At 39.7% G+C, this 21,315-nt stretch overlaps 1 protein-coding gene across 33 annotated transcripts in view; it reads left to right on the top strand.

Moving 5' to 3' along the window:
- Window positions 1-21,315, top strand: part of LOC105483059 (fragile histidine triad diadenosine triphosphatase) — a 1,492,666-nt gene that overhangs the window by 1,221,133 nt on the left and 250,218 nt on the right. For 31 of the 33 annotated variants that reach the window (XR_011620120.1, XR_011620124.1, XR_011620122.1 and 28 more), the window contains 2 exons: window positions 9,346-9,491; window positions 12,138-12,167. Coding sequence is in view for 28 of the 33 variants with exons in the window: in XM_071092017.1 (XP_070948118.1) it covers window positions 9,346-9,491; window positions 12,138-12,167 (176 nt within the window). In the remaining 5 variants the exon portion in view is untranslated. The remainder of the gene's footprint in view (window positions 1-9,345; window positions 9,492-12,137; window positions 12,168-21,315) is intronic. The other 2 variants (XM_071092001.1, XM_071092002.1) reach the window with 2 other exon arrangements.

Here is a 21,315-nt window from a genome sequence, read left to right as displayed (position 1 = left end):
TAGAATCCATGCTTTCAAAATCTGATAGAGCTTGCACTGAAAGAATCCTATCTATGTGGGAGTTTGGGCCCCAGGTTTCACTCTAGCCACCCTATGGAGGTATCTGCTCAGGGCACTCCCCTCATTCACGTACTGGTGAAATGAAACTGTGTATATGGTGAGGGTGCTACTAAATTTTTTTATGTTGCATGTGGTTTTCTAGATCTGCAATGAGTTGCAGATTTTTAGTATTACTTTCTAATCTCTACTTCACTAAAAAGACTTTTACAGAGTTTTTGAAATGATTCTCATTACAAAGTGCATCTGAAGTTTAAAATAATGGCTCATTGGAGTTATCTTTAAATATTTCTTTTGCTGCTGAGTGCACTTTATTTCTTCTATTGCCATGCTCCTTCAACTCTTAACTCCTAAGAGCATTTTTACAACATGTTCATTTTCATATTGATGTGTTCCCATTCTCATGTTTACACATTATGGATAGACTCTTTTGAGTGACAGTTAATTTTCCTTTTCAGTACTCTCCTAACCAGAATTATCTAAATTCTAGACACTTCTGTATATCTCTAGGACAATAACAGTAATAGTAGATTTTCATAATGATTACTGAGAGGCATTGCAAGTCCCAGAAATGACTTCTATGTCATTAAGAAAGGGAGAGAGAGAGTTCTTGGAAAAACATTTTTATTGCTGTCTAATTGAAGAATGACAGGTACTTGCTATACACGCTAATATTTTTTTCCTCCTTCATGGCAGCCAAAACTAATACATTCCTCAGTTCTTTCCTCCTTTCCTTATCAGAGCTTTAGAATCCTCTTCAACATGCTGCTCTAAATAGCTACTACAAGTTGGCTGGGGTTAGCAAAAGAGGTAAATTATTTAAGAACAAACTTGCCCTACTCACTATGACCACAATGCTCAGAGGCCCCTACTGACCTATAATTCAGGGTCTCACTGCCAGAGCAGCTACCACTGCAAGGCAGTGCTGCCTGTCTTGGTGAAGGAAATAAAGCTGTCGGTCACATACTAGCAGTTAAGGGCTTTAGCCCAGAAATGACATATATCATTTTTGCTCACAACTCTTTGACCTGTATTCCTTGAGCTTCACCCAACTGCAAGGGTCCAGAAGGCCTACCATATGCCCAGACATGGCAGTAACCTGAACTGTTTGGCAAACAGCACTAATGACTGCCATATCCCATTTGATGTATTTTAATGCTGAACTTCTCAGCATATTTCATTTCACAGAATGCTGTCTTTCTTTGCCCATGCGATTAATAGGACGTGTACTCAAGTTTTTGTTTGAAAAACAGAAAAATTATTCAGGCCTCTCTATGTTTTGGGAAATGATGCTTAAGGTTTCCAAAGAACATCCTCTGAAACATATGTCCTATATAGTGTTCTACAATATTAACATAATAAATAATAATTATCATTCTGTAGTTAAGCAGATTTGAGCAATGCTGCATACTATTTCTTATTTTTGAGAAGCCAGAAGGCATCTTAGTAGAGTAAATCTGCTGATGAATACTGCAGTAAAGAGAGCTATTTAACTTCATTTCATCCAGTGTTTCTCAGTCTTCTTTGACCACACAGGGTTTTTTTCTGTATAATGTCTAACAGCATCCCGTGGAAGCAGTGCTCTGCTATCCCACTCTGGTAAACACTGCAGTAGGTATTATACATGGAGGCTTTTATAACCTTGAGAGGCACTGAAACAGCATGGACATTATAACAGTGTTGTAACACATGCCCCTGGCTGGGATTTTCACTTAATAGCTACATGACCTTGGTCATGCAGTTAAACTTTTTTGGCCTCAACTTCTGAATCTAGACATTGGGAGGTGATATTATCTAACTCAAAGGGTTATTGATTAGCACTAGACCATACTAGGCAGCAAACAAATGTTATATGTTGTTTCCTTCCTTTAATGATATCATTTACTTATTTCCCACATACTTAGTTTATATGAGCATACTTTTTCCAGATATGATGCTCTTATCTCAATCAGTATAGCATTGCTTTGCATTGAAAAGTTCATAGAAAAATATGTGAAATTCAACCAAAGAATCTGTACCAGAATACTGTCAGGCTGTGGGCTCCCCTTTCAATTTACTTTCTTTGAAAGGCACTTGTTTACTTCTCTCTATGAAAATGATTCTTTCTTTTGAGCATCCAGATCAGTACAGGAGTTCTGAGGGCAGCTCAGGGCATGCTGCCTAGAAAGGGATACCTGGGTTCTCTTCCTCCAGATGACCAAGGTCTCATCATATCTCTGACCCAAAGCATATCACAGGGAAAAACATGAGATAGTGGATATTAGTAAGATGCTTGCCTTGAGAACCAGCTCTGAGCAGAGTACTATCGTTATCTTAAGACAGTGCTCTGGAATTTATCATATTCTGGAAATCGCATTTGCTTAAAATTACATCTATGTCATTTATGGTTATGGTTGATGAATATCCCATGAACCCTTTATTGAGTTACTGAAATGAATATGTTAATACCCATTGAAAAAAAGTGTGGCCCAAACTAGCAAGATGCTTCTTCAGAATTATATTTATTAATGTTCAAGGGTGATATTTCTACCTTTCTGATACGAAAATTCGCCAAAGTGCTTACATTGTGAATAGTAGATTACTTTTTGAGACGCCACCTAGTTTGACTCAAAGCTCTGTAACTTGCTATTTAAATCAAATAAATTGAATATTTTCTTGAAAAGTAGCTGACAGTCCATCCTGCTGTTGTTTTGTGAAATGACATTAAGAATTATTTTGAACATTAACAAGGCCTAGGAGTGTTTGTTAGAGTAAATAATGAATTATACAGGGTCTGCAGAGGTCTGCATTGCAAACTGGAATGTTCCTTGCTTATCACTAAACTACACACAGATCTGCAGTAGAGATGAATACAGACTCTTCTTTTTTATTAGTTCAGAAGAATGATTAATCCTGTGTTGTATTATTTGATACTGCCTTACTTCATATTAATATATACACAGGCTAATCAGCCTCATCAAAATCAGTGATATTTTGATGATTTGCTTTATTTTGGTGACTTCTATATTCTGAATCCCTAGAATAGATCAGATATAGAAAACTAAATGGGGGCAAGTCTGAGCAACTCTGATCATAATATTCTGCTGTCATCTTTAATTAATCATCTGAATCAGTACATTTCCATTTCTCTGTCAGTGCTCTATATTTAAATATTTCATATTTGTCATGGAAATCCTCCTAAAATTATTTTTAATCAATTATTATCCTTGATGAGCAAATTTTGAACTTATCAAATTTATTTTGAATAAAAATGTGGCAACATAATGGAAATGTTATGTAGTTGGGAAGGTTCTCACTTTTGCAGCATCTCCCTTTATTCTGATTCCACCAGTCCTTTGCAGTTGGTTTTGCGGTTCATGAGGCAGTATGGGAGGCCACAGAAATGGCACATGCATCTCATGTCGCGTGTCCATTCTCACTGGTGGTGGCTGCTCGGAGGTTGTATTGGCAAGGATTTTGGGACACTCTGGTTAGAGAGAATTCTGTGGTGGATTATCGATGTCTGTCATAATTTACCATTGGAAAATAGTGGCAGATGTGCAATGTTTTGCCATCTCAGTGTTAAAGAAAGAGATTTGGTTGGGGAAGCTCACCGACTGAGTTTCAATCCCAATTGTGCTCCTAACTGTGTGACTTTGAACAAGTCAAGTAATCTTTCTAGCCCTATTTTTAAAATCTGACAATGAAGGTATTGGAGTAGATGATGTTTAAGATCCATCTCGATGGGGCACGGTGGCTCGTGCCTGTAATCCCAACACTTTGGGAGGCCAAGGTGGGTGGATCACCTAAGGTCAGGAGTTTACGATCAGCCTGACCAACATGGAGAAACCCCGTCTCTACTAAAAATACAAAATTCGCCGGGCATGGTGGCGCACGCCTGTAATCCCAGTTACTCGGGAGGCTGAGGCAGGAGAATCGCTTGAACCCAGGAAGCAGAGGTTGCGCTGAGCCGAGATTGTGCCATTACACTCCAGCCTGGGCAACAAGAGCAAAACTCCGTCTCAAAAAAAAAAAAAAAGAACATCTCAACTCTAAAATGCCATCCTGTATTTACTCACTAGGACAGCCAAGATACCTTGGGCCCCTGTTAATTTTTAAACATCCTTGGAACTTCCCAGTGTCCATACCCCTTTTGACTGTCATCTTTCCACTGCTCTTGTTAGAAGACAGAATATCTCTACCTTGAATCTGGGTTGGCTTGTGATTTTCTTTGACCAATAAAATTTGGGACAATGTAAGCCTTAAGCAACTTCAGAGATTTTGCATCTATTGGGATGGAAGAGCATGTAGAGTGAAGGGCCTAGTGGATCCAGCTGAGCCCAGGCTCCACCCTACCTTCCATCTGAAAGCAGTTGCATGAGTGAGTCCAGGTGAGACCCTCAGCAAAAACCATCCATAGACTTATGGTAGTAAAACCTATCAATGTTGGTTTGTTGTTGCTGTTGATTTGAGACAGAGTTTTGCTTTTGTCACCCAGGCTAGAGTACAATGGCATGACCTCAGCTCACTGCAGCCTCCACCTCCCAGGTTCAAGGGATTCTTCTGTCTCTGCCTCCTGAGTAGCTGGAATTACAGATGCCTGCCACCGTGCCCAGCTAATTTTTTTGTATTTTTAGTAGAGATGGCGTTTCACCATGTTGGCCAGGCTGGTCTTGAACTCCTGACCTCAGGTGATCTGCCCGCTTTGGCCTCCCAAAGTGCTAGGATTACAGGCGTGAGTCACTGCGCCTGGCCAATCAATGTTGTTTTAAGCCTCTATGATGTGGGGTAGTTTATTATGCAGCAGTAGATAAGTGATACAGAAACTGGAAGTCAGTCAGTGGCTCTCCTGAGTCTAGAAGGTCTGAAATGATCTCTGACAGTAAAGCACCTCTCTGACAGCTGAGTGCCTTAGTTCTTCATGTTGCCACTTAGTAGGCTAGCTGGCATTTTTTATAGCATGTTGGTCTCAGGCTTCCAAGAGAGCAATAATCAGAGGTTTCAAGGTCACTTAAGGCCTAACGTTGGAAAGTCACACAGCAACACTGCTGTAGATTGGATATTTGACCCTCCAAACCTCATGTTGAAATTTGATCCCTGATGTTGAAGATAGGGTCTAATGGGAAGTGTTTGGGGGCAGCTCTTTCATGAATCACTTGATAACATCTTTGTGGTAACCAGTGAACTCTCTACTGCTCTATTAGTTCCCAGAAGAGCTGGTTGTTGAAAAGGGTCTGACACCTCCCTCCCATCTCTCTTGCCTCCTTTCTCACCATCTGATCTCTGCAAACCGTTTCCCCTTCCACTTCAGCCATTAATGGAAGCATCTTGAGGCTTCCACCAAATTCAGAAGCCAGCATCATGCTTCTTGGACAGCCTTCAGAACTGTGAGCCAGATAAACCCCTTTTCTTTATACACTACCCAGCTTCAGGTATTCTTTTATAGCAACACAAACACAAAGTAAGACAAGCGCTCAAGGGGAGGGCAAATAGACTGCAACTCTTGATGGAAAGAGGGGTAAAGCCACATAGCAAAACAGCCTGTAGGACGGGAGGGATTCTTGTGGTCATATTTGCAAACAGTAAACCACACCAGCTTTAGGCACCTGACTAATGCAAATATTTCTTTCTTTCATTGTGTGTATTCTGAGTTGGCAGTGTGTCAGCAAGAGTTCAGCATAGGGCTTGGCATGTGGTCACACCACTTTAATGCAGCAAAAACACCTAACGTATTTATGTTCAAAAAGATAGAGATAGTCAGTTCTGGGCTGGTGGTAAGCATGAAGAGGAAGAGAGGAAGAGGGAAAACAAAAAGAAAGGATTGCCAAGTTTCTGGTAGTCTCTTGTGATATGAATCATGTGTTGTGAAAAGATCCATAATTCTCAGTAATTAGACTGTCCAACAAGCAATGGATTCAGTGTGTCTGACAACCTGACCCAGTGATAGAGGCTGCAGTACCTAAACTGTCTCAGGAGTCTGGCCCATGATGGAGCCCAAGTTATCTTGAAGCAACTGAAAGTCAGGATGAAGAAGGGCCAAAATACCAGCTTTGTATCCCTCTTTACTTCCTCCAGCTCAGGCAAGTTGGTACTCTCATTTTTGATCTTCTTACAATTCCCTGTTAGGATGAAGGCGTATTCACTGCCTAGTGCTCAGGCCTCCTTTCAGTGTGGGATTGTAGGTCTCATATGCCTTCTTTTTCCAAGGTTAGGTGTTTCTTATGCCTTTAGCATGTTTGCATCATAGCCTTCTATTTAATGGAAACAGTGGTTCCCTTCTATGAACAGAGTGACTCTAGGGAATGCAGGGCACAGTTTTAATAAGAGGCTAGGCAGAAATGGAGTCATGAAAGCTCTAAAAAGCATGACATCACAGCACTGTCATTAATAATGTGAACTTTAGAATCAGACAGACTTGAGTTGAATTCTAGTTTTAATCTCATTTTGAGTGTGCTGGCGTGGCAAGTTTCTAATTTTCCCAAAGAAATTATTGCTTATAATTCATCTTCAACATGGGAATTACGATAGTATTAATAATTTATGGGTTTGTTGGAAAGATTGAGTAAGTAAGAGTATGTACAAAAGTGAAATGGTGATTTGGGCCAAAGGAGGAATGCTTAACAACTGTCTTTGAAGCTAACCTTAAGTTGCTAGACCATTTTTAAGGACAAATTTTGGTCTAGGTGTGGAGAAATGGTTCTACTTTAAAAGGCAAAATGTAGGATGAGATGGAAAAGTTTATCTAACACCCTGAGGCAGAGTTAGATATGACCTCCTCTGTGCTCCCACAGTATTCTATACTGATTTCTACCAATAGCATTCATTTCTCTATGTTGTAATGATCTGTTTGCACTGCATGGCAGTTTGGGACATTACAATGTGAACTCCTCAAGGTCAGCTACTCTGTCCTGGTCACCTTAGCATCCTAAGTCCCAGCATAGATCATGGACTGAGAGGAGACTGCAGTGTTGGGATGGATGAGTGAGTAGGTTGCCAGCCCAATCCACTGGCTAAATCACTCCCCGATTTTTGAAGTCCAGTTTAAATCTCATCTGCTCTAAGAGGTTGCCTTTGGTTTTCATCTACTGTGAGAAATCTCCTTGTCAACTATACAACCTAAGTTATAACTATTGACCTTCGCTTCCTTTAAAAAATATTACTACTAAAAAAATCTCTCTAGATTATAGGGAGAAGTGGTAACCAGCTCCACAAGTTTTCACACATGATATGTACTGGATAAAACATTTATTCAATTCAATATATTAAGTTTAAGTCTTTGAAGGTTATCCTACATGTTGGCTAAGAAATCTTGACAGAGGTGATAATCCCAGGCAAACAGGACCCAGAAGTAAATGTGTCCTTATAGCCTATGTATAATATGGAATTTACCCATTAACAAAGCTTAAGAGGCTCCAGATTAAATTATATTGCATCTGTGGTATTATTTTAAAACAATTGGCATATAAAAAGTGGCATTAGAATTACAAAAACTATCTGCTGTTCTTCAAATTAATTCGCTTTCCCTGAGTTGTTTTTCTAGGAGCAACATGCAAACAAGCAAAACTGGCAAATAATAAGATTTTTTTATGGCATTGGAAAAAAAAACTTTTGGATGTCATTGATATTACTAAATTTACATTAGATGCATAGGTTGTCTGATTCATTCCATCAATTTTCACAGTAAGCCATTGTTTAAGTGAAATGTCTTCCTTCCCCACTGAGTTGCTGTGTGTGAACATAGCCTAATACAGCACTTACGGACTTCGTTGTAAGCTTGCATGGTTGTCACCCTTGCTGTGGTTTGGTGAAGCCAGGCCTAAGGGAGGGTGTAATTTAAAGCAGGGAGGGCGCATATGGGGAAGGGTCCCTTTTAACACAGAAAAAGCAACTCTGTGGGAGTGGATGCTGGCAATCTGCTCAAAGGAAATGAAAGGAAATTCTTCATTTCTAAATGGTTCATTGACCCATGATAATAAAGCAGGCCTGCCAAAGATGGATAATTATCTTTTTAAGTATCAGATGCCCTGTGGGTGAAGGCCTCCCTACTCCTCTCTTGAGAAATGAACTCCGATTTTAAAAATGCTTCTTTTCATAGTTTACCATTGACATGAATTTCCTGATTATGAGCAAAATTAATCAGTTTCTTCTTTCTTTTCCCCTCTCTCTTATGGAAATCAGGCCTGACCAGCTGAGCTCAGTGTGTTTCCCCTTGGGCTCTGAGTTCTACCAATAGTGGAATGGGGTTGATATTCTAGTGAGACTAGCAATTGCAGAATTATGGTTTTATTATGCCCCTTAGCTGCTTAGCTCCAGGCAGGAGCATGGTGTCTTAAAACAACAAGAAAAAAGAAACAGAAAAACGTACAAGAGTTTGTTTCTCTTGTTAGTATCTAAAAACTAAACAAATATATTTTTATATCTATATAGTGCATGTATATACACACATGTGCATACATATGTGTATAGTAACTGAAATGTTACTGATGGTGTAACAGTGAATATTGATTTCCTATCAGTAATTAATCAAATTTCTATCCTTTTTTTCTCTAGATCTTATATGTTGCTGAGAACAGTAATGTAAATATGTTGCCTTGTCTAACTTGCAGAATGCATTAAGAATGTTTTATTTGAATAACGAGACAACCTGTTTCTTTCATGATTTAACTTCAAATGTCTTCTTTTGGATTCTAGAAAAAAAATCAGTCTAAGGAACTCTTGTCATAAATTGCTTAACCACATGGCACATTTCTTAGTTATGGATAAAGTTCACTATACATTTTCAGAATGTCTACACTCTTTTAAAAATAAAATAAACATCTACTTTTGTATGTTCATTGCATAGTTCTCTTATTTCTCTAAAGAGATAATTTAAATTAAAAATTTATCACCATGTTCTACCTAGAGAAACCAAGTGGATATTCCAGTTGCTTCTTCAACCTAGTGCCTTTGGCAGCTGAAGCGGACACAGCTTTAGAATAGGGGTCAAGAGATAATGGTCTAGAATAGATCTGGTCTCCTGGCATAATTATCTCACCATACACTTGAGTCTCTCTGTACACATATGTCCCTTTCTTTTGCGAGAAATTCTTCTGTGTACCACAGCTTCTCCTTCAAAGTGTAATTATCCATGTATGGAAGCTCTCTTTGAACTCTTTGGAGTTCAGTGGATGGTAAATATCTGTTTCTTCATTCCTTAGTCTTTGAGAGTTCAGGCCCTGGTCCAAGAGGATTCAATCCTGTGGGTATAAACTGCTTGGTTAGAACACTACACAAAGCCAGCAGCATGGACCTTAACAGACCTTGCTACAGATGTCCTCGTGTGCCCGCTGCGGCCAGTGGAGCGCTTCCGTGACCTGCGACCTGATGAAGTGGCTGATTTGTTTCAGGTGACCCAGAGAGTTGGGACAGTGGTGGAAAAACATTTCCATGGGACCTCTCTCACCTTTTCCATGCAGGTGAGTGTACAGATTACTCAGAAATTATTTTTCTTCCTTTTCAAATCCCGACATTGGGCTTGCTCCTCCTGACATCTCACCAGGAAGGCAGATGTGATTGTTTGTATTTTATGTAGCAGCCGAAAAAAGATGTTATTAATGCAGGGCAGCCCTACTGTCCATCGGCCCCAAGATGGACCATGGAATAGCATCCAAGGTGATGTCTGAGGCTTCTTTACCAAGCAGGTGGGAGTAATGGATAAGTGATTTAATGGACATTCAGACATTCCAGATTGCTTACTGGAACTGGGACTGGAGAAATCATTTTCATTCCATGGTAACTAATTTTTGAGCACTGCATGGACAAAGCCCTGCTCTAATTCCGGGGTGGCAGTGATATACAGCTTAGGTTGGGCCTTACCTTTTGTCTGTCTTTAATTCAAGCTGCAGAGGTTGATCACAGATTAGTTAGAAGCTAGATTGACTGGTTGGGTGTGGCCTACTAACCAGTAAAGAAATCAGATCCCTAGTCACTGGAGATTTTGAGGATTTTTAGGCAGAGGTTGAACCAACACTTCTCAGGTTGGGAGAAGGATGTCCATGGTGAGTCATCAATAGGGAATTGAGTAAATCCGTAGTAACATACCATGAGCTCCTTCAGGTCCTCTATGGAAAGGGCTGGGGTGTCAATGCATAAAGTCCTTCATGGCTCTGAAATTGGATGACTCTGTAATTGCCCTTTGGAAAGACACACTTTCAAAATGTGGGGATTCTGTACTCAGCCTGTTAAACTGAATGTTTGTCATTCTTCCTCCTCTCCTCAGCAATCTACCATAGAGCTTCAAAGAGACCAGATAAAGAAAGCCAGTGTTTTCAGGTTATAAAGGCTCTGACTAAAAGTGCTCATCTTCTCAAACAGATTTTTTTCTTTCTTTTTTTGCTGCCGTATCTGTGTTAAGAGTAGCTAAACTTCCCCCAAATGCTTTGTGTGTGTGTGTTGTGTGTCAAACCATCTGGGTCACCTCTAGGCAGGGAGTTCAGCTCAGAGGGGGTTATCAAGCTTATGTTGCAAACGGTGTTCCTGGAGAGGCCAAACGAAGGCAGTGAATGAAAACCTCTGTTAATGTTTAGTGAGATACAAGAATAAAAATCACATTTATAGGAAATGACCATTGCTGGTTATGAAACATGTTTCACTAGAAAGATAATTCCATACATGTAAGAGCTGACTTGTGTTACCACCTAGAGTACTTTCGTATATGCAATGTGGTCAAACTTTTTTTTTTTTACTGTAACTTACAGCAAGATATATATTTATTTCAAAATCATGCATGTCCCCCCGGGTACACATATATGAAATATATGCATGTGCCTATATTGATAAAGGAAACCAGAGTTTCACAAAACAATGTTTACTCATTCTGTGCAGTCTAATAGTTTTTATTCTATTAAGATCTGATTTCTGGCTGGGTGCGGTGGTTCATGCCTGTAATCCCAGCACTTTGGGAGGCTAAGACCAGCAGCTCTCTTGAGCTCAGGGGTTTGAGATTAGCCTGGGCAACATGGGAAAACCCTGTCCCTAAAAAAATACAAAAATTAGCCAGGCATGATGGTGCATGCCTGATGGTGTAACAGTGAATATTGATTTCCTATCAGTAATTAGTCTCCTGCCTCGGGAGGCTGAGGCAGGAGAATCACTTGAGTCCAGAAGGTCAAGGCTGCAGTGAGCCGCCATCATGCCACCACACTCTGGCCTGGACAGTTGAGTAAGACCCTGTATAAAACAACAACAACAGCAACAACAAAAACACCTGATTTATTTTGTTTGTAATGCTGATTGCAACCTATTACGTTGACTTCATGACCCACTAATAGGTTGTGACTCAAAGTTTGAAAATCCCTGATATACACAGTTGCGCTTAATCCTTGCCATAGCAGGGCAGGAGTTCTCACCCCATCAGTCAGGCTCGTAGAGGTAGACAGACCTGGCTAAAGTTGCAGAAGCCAAATTCTATTTTGGAATTTCTGGTTGTGGAGCTATTGCTTGTTTTGCCATCTCAACCAACTGAGTATCCGCTTTTGCTTTTTATTATGGCCGGTTACTTGGTGAGTTTGCTCATTTTCAACTAAGCTTCAGAAACAGAGAAAGGGAACCAGGTTGGGAAAAGGGTCCAGCTACAATGAACACTACCATTGGTCTCCCCCAAGGTCAGAATAGCCAGAGAGGACTCTTCTCATATGAAATACCCCATATTCTTGCTTAATGGCTTATGTTTATAGCAGATTTCCTGAGTAGAAGCTTAAAGTAATCAGACTTTAATTAAACCACATCTAAAGATAACCAAAAGGTGTGATACTTCACCTCCCCAAACATTTTCAGCCTTCCTTTAATGCAGTTAAAACCATAGCCAAGAGCAAAGAGCATGAAAAGTAGCAAGGAGTTGGCTTGCTGGATAATTTATATCATTTTTATACATAACTTCTCACTCTCAGGCGGAAATGGAGAACTGTCTAGTCCCACACATTTGAAGCCAATGGTCCCCATGAGAATACTATAAATTAACACACAATGAAATTGCATCTAAATTATTAATGGGTGATATTTCTGAGTAAGAAGGAGATACCATCTATCTATTCTCACCTCTGTTGGTTTTTTCCTACTTCTAGGATGGCCCCGAAGCTGGACAGACTGTGAAGGTGAGTGCTTATTATGTGCATACAAATTAATAAGAGGTGATTATGAGAACTAATAAAAAATCACAACGAGTCATTTGCAGCACATTGCTGTTTCATTATGTTATCTTCGAGGTCAGAGAGACCCTCAGTGGTAGAGCCATAAATCCTGACATTATAAACTCTGCCAAACAATATGTTTCCCATTAGTTTACAAGACATTTACTTTTAGTAGTAAAATTATTATTGTGCAAATGCTAAAACAGAAACTAAATCAAGGAGTCCGGAAACAGAAGTCAAAGTGGTTCATGTGCGGGAGTGTCTAGGAAATAGCATGTGAGCTTCCTGTGGGTTTTTGCAGCCCCATGTTAAGCCTGGGGTGTCTTTGACACACCTCTGCTTCTTGACATAGTCTGCTTTTGCTTCATTGTTCTTGAGTGTAGGGATAACCGCAGCAGTAGCATCAAGCTGCCTCCCTTCCTTCCTGTCTCTGTGCTTCTCTCTGTTCTCCTCATCACCCCCACACCTACTCTTTTCCTCCCTATGTACTTAATACCAAAGTTCAAACCTAATGGAGTCAGTGGAGCTCAAAGATGGGTTTTTAAGTGTGCTAGGAGAAGAAAGGAGGATTTATTAAGATAGTCTCTGCTTCTGTAGTAAAAATAAAATAATAAAATCCTGGCTGATTCAGAAGCTGGGTTTCAGCTCTTTTCATACAAACACTAATTCCTATACGGGTAGATCCTGCACCTAAGTCACAGAAAAGGCTCTTTTTGGTGCTAGAAGTCAGACGCAAGTCAGGCCGGGATGTTAATGTTACACTTTGTTGAAATAAAGTTTAATGGTTCGAAGACTAGCTGTGAGTGGATAAGGTGATGCCCTCACAAACAATGCCAAATAAATGTAAGTTCCCTTTTGATCTTACTTTACTTTGGACTTTAACACAGCTATTCTGGGACTTTTAAAATAGAATCTCTGGGAAACACCTCTAAGAAGTGAAAGTTTATGTAGGGACTGCCACCAAATTCCTTATCATAAAAAAGGGCTAGCCTCCTAATTGCTCTACACACAGGGTGTGGTGATAGACAGAGACTTTCAGCTTTCCTCTATCCCACTGTCTCACCTCCATACGAGGCTCTAAATATACAGATGCAAAGAAAGGATTTAATACCTGTGGCTTGTTTTTGAAATCAATTCTTGAAATGCAAAACACAAATGTTTAAACTTGGTTCCCAGATTTTTTTAAACTCAGTATTCAAATGTAAATTCCAACTGTACCGGATTGGTTAGATGCACTATGCAATATCTGTTTGATGGAATTCCTTCAGCCATTGAAAGTCATACTGTCGAGGCATAGCTAGTGACACGGGAGAATGCACAAACTGTATTAAGTGGAATGCACAGAATGATAATAGGTACATAGTGAGCGTAGCTGAAACGTATATGAATAGATAGGTTATATGATCTCAAAATTTCATTCAGCTATTCTAAAGCGGGGTAGAAAATATTTGCTCTACAACAGCCTCTGAATAGAGACAGAAAGTAGATTAGTGGTTGCCAGGGACTGGGACAAGGAAGGAATGGGGAATGATTCCTAATGGGTACAGGTTTCTTTTAGGGTAATGAAAATGTTGTGGACTTAGTGGTGATGGTTGTGCAACATCGTGAATATAATAAAGCCACTGAATTGTATGTCTTAAAATGGTGAATTTTATGATATTTGAATTATCTCTTGACTAAAATTAATACACACACACACACACACACACACAAAACAAATAAGCAGTGAGCCTAGCTGAGCTGATAACTATGGCTATAGATTATGTAGCTCCAATAGTAATTACTTTTTAATGTCCCAATTATCTGGCCAAAATTTGTAATGTTTTTGTTAGCTTTGATGGTGATGATGATGGACTAATTCTTAACAGATAGTACTTATATTTGAATTGTTGAATGTGGTTATTGTTATCACCACTCTGATTGTTTAGCTTAAGTTGATTTTTTAAAAATAATTCTGTTTTCTAAATCAGCAGATTATGTTGTTTTGCATATCTTTCAATTGTTTCCAACCTGATCACAGAAGTCCCCTGATATGAATTAATGGGGATATCTTGACTCATTTGTAGAATACGGTGGTTAAAAGAAAACCACCATACACACACACACACACACACACACACGCACACACACACAGGCGTAAAATCCCAGAGAACAATGAAGGTTCCAAAGCTGTTCTTTAGACAAAGTATCCATATCTAAAGTTGTTGAATCGACTTTTCAAAATGTGATCTTTGTATCACCTGCATGAAAATTAACTTTGATATCAGTCAACAACAACAAAAAGTTGATTCTCAGGTCTTATTCTAAACCTACTTATTTAGAATATTGTGACTGGGGCTTGGGAATCTTCACTATTAACAAGCACATCCCATGATACATATTTGCCAGCCTCAGTATTGTATGATGATAAAATATTGAGTGGCAGTGGTCACATAATTATGACCCCTGGAAGCCAGTCTTGCAGTAGCCAGCCCCTCTAGGGGACAAAGCAGCATCTTTAATATTCAGCTGTCCAGTTGTGAAAACTACAATTCAAGACTCTGAGCATTTCATATTTTGAAATTCACACAGTTGCACATTTTAAGGCAGCATTTGACAACCTGCCATGGAAAGCACAGTGACTGTTCTCTTCATCTTTGCCTCCGTGTCTCATTCTTGATATTCTGCCTGATCCCTGGGTTCTAAACCATTTTTGTCTCATGCTGAGTGGTAATAGCAATAAGCCCGGTAATGGTCTTTGCCCCCGGAGCACCTGTTGTTATTATTAATGAAGGCACACCACTGAGTTAGCCTCTTGAACATGATACCACTGTAGGGTTTTTTGTTTCAGGGGCTTTAAATTCTGCTTTACAAAGAACAAGCATGGCCTCGCTTACTCAGTAAGGCACTTGTAGTCAGGGAAGGGAAATATCGAAGTGAAAAAGTGACCTCTTATTTCACAATTGATTATTAACTCTCCTTTTTGGGTTTAAAAGTGGTAGAACCCTGCCATCCACAAGGTGATTATTGCAGCAGTTTGATGTCCTGCAGGCTTGAGAAATAATCTTTTTCTTTCATCTTCAACCATACAGATCCAAACAGCCCCCCTGACCGTTCATCTGAAGTAGCTCTCTTAAACCCCTGCTCTCTGTCCTGGTGCATGATTTGATTTCTCTCAAGGTGTTCTTCGTTGTCTTTTATTTGTTTGGCTATGCACCTGTACCTCTGTCTTTTCTCTAATTCTTTGAGAAGGTAAGCTTGTGAGGACCTGGATTTTGTCATTGTTTATGATAGGTCTCAGGACGTGCTACCCCCAAAATATGCTAGCTCTGCGTACTGAGTATTTTAAGGTGAAGGAAACTGAGAAAACTACAGAAGCAGGAAGATCGCTCTCTGACCTTCTTCCGTTTGTCTACCCTCAAGTGTGCCGTAAAAGAATTATCTGACCTGTCAGCCCTGCAAGTAGGTCATAAGGCCCTCATTCCAGAGGAGTTCTGCCCTCTACTTACATGCCAAGAAGAATCTGAACAAACAGGCCTTGCTAAGTTTTCCCCAATTTATTACTGTCAAGTCATACTCTTTTATCGTCCAATCATACCTCTGCATGACTGTCCATAAAAATACACAGTTGTCTTTAGGTCTTTATTTTTGAAGGCTCCCATGGCACATAAAACTTATATTAAATACACTTGTTCGGCTTTTCTCTTGTTAATCTGTATTGTGTTACAGGGGTCTGAGCCATGAACCAGGCAATGGGTAAGGAAATGATATGGCTTTTTCTGCCCTGTATTTTTTTTTTTTTTTTGAGACGGAGTCTCGCTCTGTCGCCCATGCTGGGGTGCAGTGGCCGGATCTCAGCTCACTGCAAGCTCCGCCTCCTGGGTTTACACCATTCTCCTGCCTCAGCCTCCCGAGTAGCTGGGACTACAGGCACCCGCCACCTCGCCCGGCTAGTTTTTTTGTATTTTTTAGTAGAGACGGGGTTTCACCGTGTTCGCCAGGATGGTCTCGATCTCCTGACCTCGTGATCCGCCCGTCTCGGCCTCCCAAAGTGCTGGGATTACAGGCGTGAGCCACCGCGCCCAGCATGCCCTGTATTTTCTATGGCTATTTTGTGTGGGGAGGAGAATGATGATGATAATGGAACTTTGCTTGTTGCTTGTTGGAACAAATCTCATGAGTTTCTAACTTTAGTTAACATGAAGTAGAAGGTGATATGTATGTGTATTCCAGCATGCAGTCAGGGGTATTCCTGGAATCTCTGTCAAAAGTCTCCTATATTCCAGGTGTTACTAACAAAGGCAAAATTTCCATGAATCAAGTTCTCAAATCGTGTTCCAAAATGTAATTCCATCTAACCAAACCATTAAGGCCATATTCATTCCTTTAGAAGCGAAGCTGCTTAATAAGTTTAATGTGAGCTATCTTTTAGAAAAATTGGTATGTACATCTTTGGGTGGGAGGCCATTTTAGGTATATTAAAGAGACATTTATTCCAGGCAGGTAATCTGGAATGTCATAAGAACTATTTATAGATTACGCTTGCTTACACTCTTCTATGTTTATGGTACTTGAATCTTCTACTTAGAAATTTAATTTTATAGTATTAATGCAGTGGGAAGTAGCTGTTAATAACTTTTGAGATATTAGAAATTACTTTTTAGATTGCTCTAGAAGAATAAGATAATTATTTATAGAAGTATAATTCAAAAATTAAAGGAGATAAAAAGGAAGCTCTTCACTGAGAAGTTTCTGTGGTTCTAGAACACATTTTCCACCCAAAAATTTGGTAATCTTTCAGATTCATGAAAATGAGGACATTTTATCTCTTAGGTCTAGTAGTTAACATACTTTGGCATCAGTCAGAGGTTCCATTAGGAATATTAGCCCCTATTAACTTCCTAACTGTGCACCTTTGGATCAGCCTTTTAGCCTCTGTGAACATCTATTTCCTTGGTTTTTTTTTTGAATGCAGAAACCCTATCTATTATATTGAGTGATGGTGGAGAAAAACTGACATATTCATGTTCAGTAGGTGGTACACGTAGCAGAGATTGGCTAGGATTTGGACATGGATATAGAATCTGACCAGTCTATCCCAGTTCAAATCCCAGCCCTGCCACATCATGGCCCTGGGACCTTGTACGTGTTTCTTACCCTTGATCTCAATCTCAGTTTCTCATCTATAAAATAGGTTGCGGCTAGGCTTTCAGAGGATTTAACTAGCATTGAGGTGGTTTGTGGTCCTGCCAAATTCGTTTAATTATTATACACTGAATTCTCTTGCTATGAATGACTTCCTTTTGGTTAAATTCTTGAGAAAACTTTACTCTGATTATATGACTTGTGCTATTTGAATATCTTATTTGAACTTATTATAAAAATGACCCCTTGAAAATTCAGAAATCTGCCTTCTTAATTGGGGAAAATAATACTGGTCCTCTCTGTCCGAACATTTTTAGCCTCTGGTGTATGCGTAGATGATCATGAGTAAGTCGGGGTTATGAATTGATAGAATACTTCACAGTTACCTAAAGAAGGTAGTCATAGGACAGAAACTTGCCTGCCCCACACTTTGCTGACTCACTAGTTAGGGCGTGGGGCCTAGGACTCTGTCCTAACAGACACCACAAGTGATTCTGATGGACACTTCAGTTTTCTGAAGCTGCTTTCCTGAAGGAGTGATAAGCAGTTGTAGGGGCTGCTGCTCTCAACCCAAACCAATTTCTAGGAAAGATTTGGTGTGTACAGAAAGAGAGAAACCCATATCTTGAGGACGAAAATGATTTTCTTTTACTGTTACTTATTATTTTCATTTGGAAAGACACTTCAAGAGAGATGTAATTTGCTAAAGGACTTTTATCCTTTCATTACAGCCATGGTGAACGGTGCCTTGACTATGTTAATACCTAATGCATGTATTTACTGCATGAAGAATTGGTATCTTCAGGATGCTGTAGCTTTTATCTTATAGAATTGCCTTACGATTTGCATCTCTGCTCTCAGAATGAATCCAATTTGACTGAGTTGGTAAACCAAAAACAACTGCAGTGCTCAGGGTGTGCATGTGGGAGTGGATGCCTTTGAGATGTGCTGAGGTTCCAAGCCCTTTCCCTCTGGCATGTGAATGTCTCTGACTTCCCCTCCCTCGCTCCCTCCTGGTGATTTGAGGCAAAACCCCCAGTCCCCAGCTCTCCAAGCAGAAGGGGCTGGGGGCCTGCCTGTCTCCTTTGGGAAACTTCCTCTCTCCTACTAAACCCTCAAGCCCTTTCCTAAGTAGATATCAAATCATTGAGTGTTTCCGTTTCTAGTTTGCCAACTTTAATTTGCATGATGCCATTTGGATCAAAGCACTGAAAGAAAAATTAACGAAATCCCCTGGTATTTTCACATTCTTACTTACTTTTTCCCTGTTCATTCGAACTCAAGGGCAGCTAAGGCGAATGGGATGGGAGAGATCCTGAAGTAGGGATGAGGGTGAGAAGAAAATGCAGGGAAGTTATAGCATACTGATGAAGAGTGAGGACTCTGGGGCCAGACTACCTGGTTTCAAACCCAGAGCTGTCGCCTTTCTGATAACCTTTCTGAGCCCCCCACATTTATTCATAAATTTAGAAAATGGAGGTCTTAAGAGTATCCTGTCTCCTGGGAGTGTTGTGAGGACAAAGTGGATTACTGCATGTAAATCCCTGTAAAATATAGTGCCTGGCACATAGTAAAGTCTCAATACATGTTCACCATTAGTTTTATAATTCTTACGTCAGTCCTCACAACAACCTGCAAAGGTAGGCATTAATATTGTACACTTAGGGAAACTGAGGTTTAAAGAAGTAAAATCACATACTGGAAAAGCACAGTTGACAGATAGTGGAATTGGGATTCAAACCCGAGCCTGTCCAAAATTCCAACTCTTCATTATATCATATGACCAGGCTGTTCCTAAAAATACACTGTATACTGTAATCACAGTGGAAGACGCTCAAGCACAGGTTTTGTAAATATTTTGTCACCCTCGACACATATTTATCTGTATTATTTTGCTCTGCTTGGAATAATGTTGGTTTCCATCTAAAAATATCCAGAGGGCAATCCCTGTTTAACTGTATTACACAGGTGAAGCTTAACTAACCTAAATGCTGCTTTATTGCTGTATGTCAATTTATAGCAGAATTATATGCTTTTAGTGTTTAATTTTTCATTAGTACTACCAAACAAATCTCCTTAGTAATTAGAGGCCCTGACATACAGCAAAGTGGATATTTGGCTGTTTAATTTATTTTGATATTTGTAATGCTAACACATGGCACATATAGTAGGGACGTTCAATGTTTTATAGGATTCAGTAAACTGTCTTTTGCACCTGAGGCTCAGAGCCTGTGATTTCTACTTAATCACTGTGAAGTCAGACCTCCTGTGAAAGGCAAGTGTTTTGTAGACCCTAAAATACCACCTAAATGTAAGGCGTTATTATTCAGTCAGCTTCTTCCCTTTACTTATGTAGTAAGGCCAGTCACTCACTGTTGTCATTTTGCTATAGGATACTAGTGCTCAGTAACTAATCATTGAAGGAGCCACTACTCCGCCTCACCATTTTGCTATGTGTGTTTCAAGCCTAGGAAGCCTAAGAAATCAAATGTAAAAATATCTAACTCCATGTAATCTGCTCATTCTAATTTCAAAGTTTTAAACCTGTGATATCTAAATAATTGGCTGGCTAAACTGTCAATTCTGTAAATAAATAAATAAACGCAGCCCAATTAATCATGTGACAAAGATTCAGTACTTTTGATTAAATATTAGTGGCCAATTCAACCTCAGTAGATGAGCCATTTGTTTTATTTTTATTTTTTTGAGACAGAGTCTTGCTTTGTCACCAAGGCTAAAGCGCAGTGGCGTGATCTCGGCTTATTACAACCTCTGCCTCCCCGGTTCAAATAATCCTCCCACCTCACCCTCCTGAGTAACTAGGACTACAGGCTCGAGTCACCCCATCCAGCTATTTTTTGTACTTTTAGTAGAGATGGGGTTTCACCGCATTGGCCAGGCTGGTCTCAAGTGATCCTCCTGCCTTGGCCTCTTAAAGTGCTCTGGAACCATTTGTTTTAGACTACACCACATCCTTAAATACAGAATGGAGAATGAAAGCCCATACAATAATGTGTGCCTTGATTGAAATTGGGCCTTTTAGCTGAAACAGATCCTAAATGTTACAAACTTTTGATTAGGAGTTATTGACAGAAGGAAATAATAAAATACAATAACAGGTTGCTTATAGACTGCCCAATAAATTTATAAATATGTAGATCTATATGTGGCTTAGAAGGAAGGACACAGATGGCATTCTTACTGCCTCTGGGTGGAGATAGTGAGGGGAAGCAGTGCAATGTGGGATGTGAATTGTACCCAGCGGTTTCGGCTTTACAATGTTTTATTTTTAAATTGGGTAATGTGTACATGGTTGTTAATTCTATTATTTATATTTTAAAGTGCATTTTAAAAGAAAAATCAAGGGCCCCATTTGAAGACCTTTCCATTAAGAAATGACTATTATAATTTATTCTCTTTGCTTTATTATCTTCAGCATGTATACTAGTTCTCATGCCTCCTATTTTCAAATCTCGAGGATGGGGCCCATGAAGTAGCTTTTTGAAAGGTCCACAGTTGATTCTGATGGTTACCCAGATATATCAACTGCAATTTCATTTATTTTTATAAATGTATTTTGATTCTTGGTCTAGATGACCTGGACTTGATTCTTTCTCGATACTCATCTCAAATTATTCAGTCCCCTTCAGGCGCTCCTCTTTACCCTTTATGCCAAAGTCATTAATAAAGTAATTCTCAAGACACAAAAAGCAGCTGGAAAAGGTAAGGATTTCATGGCTGAGCTAGGGTCAGATGGAAACCAGCTTAATGAATAATAGACAAGGCAACCTGCAGAGCCACAGACATGGAAGAATTAGAATAATGACCTTCCTGAGGACATTTGAGTGAAAAATGTTGGGATGGTGAGACTGTAATGGCCCTCAGGCCAAACATGGTGAGGAATCCTTCCCTCCTTCTAAGTCAATTATGTTAGTGCTGGGAAAGGGTCATTTTGAAATTTTAACTTCACATGTCACGAGGCATCCAT

Source organism: Macaca nemestrina, chromosome 2, assembly GCF_043159975.1.
Source record: "Macaca nemestrina isolate mMacNem1 chromosome 2, mMacNem.hap1, whole genome shotgun sequence".
In the NCBI taxonomy this organism is placed as follows: domain Eukaryota; kingdom Metazoa; phylum Chordata; class Mammalia; order Primates; family Cercopithecidae; genus Macaca; species Macaca nemestrina.
The sequence above is the reverse complement of the archived record's forward strand: the minus strand, read 5'-3'. Positions and strand labels throughout refer to the sequence as shown.